Here is a 3,644-nt window from a genome sequence, read left to right on the forward strand (position 1 = left end):
TCTTTCTTTCTTTTTTTTTTTATCATACGTCAAACGAATAAGCGTGACAGTTACGATAATTCATCGAAAATGTGAGTTTGTTAATTTGAGAAAAGTCGAGCGATTATTTTCGTTTATATCTCTCTATTTAATTTGTCTTATTCTTGTCTTTTTTCAATTTTTGTCAATCTTTCTTTCTTTGATATCTTTTTTTTTTTATTTATTATTCTTTTTGTTTGTTTCTTAGGCTCGACGAAAGTCCAGAAGAGACTCCGTACGTGTCCGATGAACATAACGATGAGATCAATTACGATACAAATAATTCTTCAATGGGATTTATATCGTAAGATTACAAACGTTCGATTTCATTGACAATAACAAAAAAAAAAAAATGATTCAAATAATCTTTACATCTTTTGGGGCCGGGGCCGGGGGTGGGATCGCCTGGGATGGGGTTGGTTCTTCCTTTTTTTTTTTTTTTTTTTAATTATTTATCAACAGATACTTCGATATAACGATCATCATTGGAAAGAGTATCATGGGTGTTGGACTATTCGCTATGCCATATGCATTCTCTTGCGTTGGTCTCCTTTTTGGAATCATTTTCTCGATTGCTATGGGCTTTTTAATCACTATCACTCTACGATTACTTCTTAATGTTCATCATTTGATATCAATACGTCTTGAAAAGCCAATGGTCATGTACGACGAGCTCGTTGTCACGGTTCTGAAAATTGCCAATGAAAATATTCCCAAAATTCTTTTGGATTTGGCAAAGTTCGTATAAATGAAAAAAAAAAAAAAAAAAGAAAAAAAGAAAAAAACAACGTAGAGAAAAATGAAAAGAAGAATGGAAAAAAAATAATTTCGCCACTCTTCGTATATAATATAATTCGATCATTTTTTTCTTTTCTTTTTGTTTTCTTTTTTTTTCTTTTTTTGTTTTCTTTCCTTTTGTTTTCAGATACTTCACGAACATAATGTTAATTGTTTATTACGTCGATATCGGTGCAATTTGCGTGGACTTTATCTGTGACATTTTACGAAATATCGCAGGAATAGAGGAAAACAATTATCCTGGTCATTACATATTGATATTTTTTCCTCTTTTCATGTTAATTAATTTATCGGAAGATCTAAAGGGGATGATATTCAATTCGATGATCGGTAACGTTCTAATATTAAACGCTACGATTATTGGCCTAGTTTACTCTTATCAAAGTGATAACGGCAGCGTCAATTGGTTAATATTGAACAAAGAGCTCTTCTATTATCCCAGATTTTTCGGTATTGTTTTCTGCGGCTTATCGTCCCCAGGTTTGGTTAGTGTACAAAAGAAAGAAAGAAAGAAAGAAAAAAAAAAAAAAAAAACAAAAAGTAAAAAAAAAAGATAGAAAGAAAACAAAAATTATTATTTCATTTTATTATGAGCGTATATCATTTAAACCACCACCTCCTCTCCCCCCATCCACCCACTTTTTGCTACAAACGAAATTTTATCTCTTATCAGATTTTAGCGATAGAACACAGTACGCGTAAGCTATGGAATTATAATGAATTATATGGTATATTGAAACAATGTATGACGATTATCGTTTGTATTCACATAATTGTTGGTATCGTCGGTTACGTTAAATGGGGTTCAAACGTATCGGAAAATTTTATTCATAATATACAGAAGAAAGGAGACGGGTAATATTGATTCTCTAGTTCATGATTAATTTAATAAATGTCTGAAATATATTTTCCAGGTATACTTTAATAGCATATATTACACAAGCTTTAGCAATTTATTTTACCTATGGATTATTATCTTACGTTCCTATCAATATAGTTTTAAAACGATACATTATACCGATAATAGAAATTAAAATACAGAAGGGAACACCGCATCTATGGGAATTGATCACTCGATTCGCCATCACTCTTCTCACGTGTAAATTATCCTTAATTATTTCTATATCTATCTCTATCTCTATTTTTATCTCTATCTCTATTTTTATCTCTATCTCTATCTCTATCTCTCCTTAATAAATAAAAATTAAATAAACTTATGAACGTATAATGGATTGTTTAATCGATTCGTTAAAACGAGTACGGCCAACTGACATCATTTTTTGTAAAAATAATTGCCGTACAACTACGAATATACAAATCGTATTTACCATTATTCTTCACCATTATTAATCACGGGTCGTCGCTTATGATTAAACAAATCAGCAAGTTTCTTTCCTCTCGAGCTAATACCACAAAATCTAATCTATAGTTCCTTTGGTTGATCGAGGGTTTTTTTTATTTTCTTTTTATATTTGCTTTTTTCCCCACTGATTTTTGCGACAATCTATTTTAATACCGAGAGACCTTAATCAGTTCCTGATAATGAAACGAATTAAATTAATAACATTTTGGTGATTACTTTCATTTTGTTTTATTATCACTTTAAACGTCTACATTGTATTATAATTAAATTTTATCTAATGTAGAATTTTATTCGTCTTCTTTTTTTTTTTCTTTTGTAAACATCGTAAATATTTTAAAACGTTATAAAGATAGCCCTTTAGGATAATAAATAATTATTATGTTATTGTTTTATATCTTTCTCTTTTCTCCGTTCTCTCTCTCTCTCTCTCTCTTTCTTTCTCTTTTTCTCTTTTCCCCGTTATACTTTCAAGGTAAACTCGATGAAGTTCGATGGTCTGCAACGAATTGAATTTCCCGCGTACGTCGAGGGCAACTTTGACCTTTCTCGATCGATAAACCTATCTGATTATAATATAGTTAGTGTCTAGATATATTATCCAACGAATTTCAAAGATTATCCTTATGCTATTTCTTTAGATCATGTCTTTACCTCGTTTAAATTCGTTCAATAAAATATTTATATTTAGATCTCTCAACTTTTTTTTCTGTGTTTTCAATATTCTCTCTCTCTCTCTCTCTCTCTCTCTCTCTTAATTTCTCTCATTCCTTTCCTCTCTCCTTCTATCAATCGTGCCTTTGCTCTTCGTTCGTAAAAATCATAAGCGTGAATTTCGATATTAGATTGAAATTAATAACGTAACCTTCCTTAACCTTCATAGGTATTTTACCAAAGTTTATTCCGAGATTACGCCTACAAATTGCCCTTATTGGTTTAACTTGCAACTTTACATTGACGGTCATTATACCACTCATATTATATACTATCTTATACATCGAAGAATCCGAGGAAATCGAGAGATACAATAAAAAAGTGTTGACGTTAATTTTTTCCATTATCTTATGTATCATTTTTGTCTTATCCTGTTACATCATAGACTTGTCGTTGTTCCTGTAATGTAATCTCTAAGATTGTTAATTAAAAAAAAAAAAAAGAAAAAAATATATAAATAGTAATATTATATATATATATATATATATATATATATATATATATATATATATTGCAATAGATAATTCAATTTTACGTAGCTTGTAACTTGTCTCCGGATATTTATAAAATCGATAAGAATTAAGAGGAAAAAAAAAGTAAAAAGAAAAAATATGCAAAACTTGCGATACAGTTGGAAAGAACTTCAAAGAGAGCGAGAGAGAGAGAGAGAAACCTTTCTTCGGGTTTTCTCAACATCGAATGCCATCCCTCTTTTCGAGTAAGTATCGTCCTACGTACATATATATATATATAT

The 3,644-nt window shown here is 30.0% G+C and overlaps 1 protein-coding gene across 1 annotated transcript; it reads left to right on the top strand.

Annotated features, from left to right (window-relative positions):
• Positions 1-538: 538 nt before the first annotated feature.
• LOC118444938 (proton-coupled amino acid transporter 3) lies at positions 539-3,300 on the top strand. Its single transcript, XM_035873739.2, has 6 exons — positions 539-756; positions 944-1,301; positions 1,490-1,671; positions 1,731-1,915; positions 3,060-3,219; positions 3,276-3,300. Exons 1-6 carry the CDS (start codon positions 539-541, stop codon positions 3,298-3,300), a joined length of 1,128 nt encoding a protein of 375 aa, XP_035729632.2.
• The last annotated feature ends 344 nt before the right edge of the window (positions 3,301-3,644 follow it).

This window comes from Vespa mandarinia, chromosome 1, assembly GCF_050613455.1.
Source record: "Vespa mandarinia isolate Hongniang chromosome 1, ASM5061345v1, whole genome shotgun sequence".
NCBI lineage: Eukaryota > Metazoa > Arthropoda > Insecta > Hymenoptera > Vespidae > Vespa > Vespa mandarinia.

Excerpts from the sequence above, each read along its gene's own strand:
- LOC118444938 (XM_035873739.2), top strand. The coding sequence starts at position 539 with ATGCCATATGCATTCTCTTGCGTTGGTCTCCTTTTTGGAATCATTTTC. Across the intron at positions 757-943 it reads ATTCTTTTGGATTTGGCAAA|ATACTTCACGAACATAATGT; the intron begins GTTCGTATAAAT and ends TTTTGTTTTCAG. Across the intron at positions 3,220-3,275 it reads TACAATAAAAAAGTGTTGAC|ACTTGTCGTTGTTCCTGTAA; the intron begins GTTAATTTTTTC and ends GTTACATCATAG.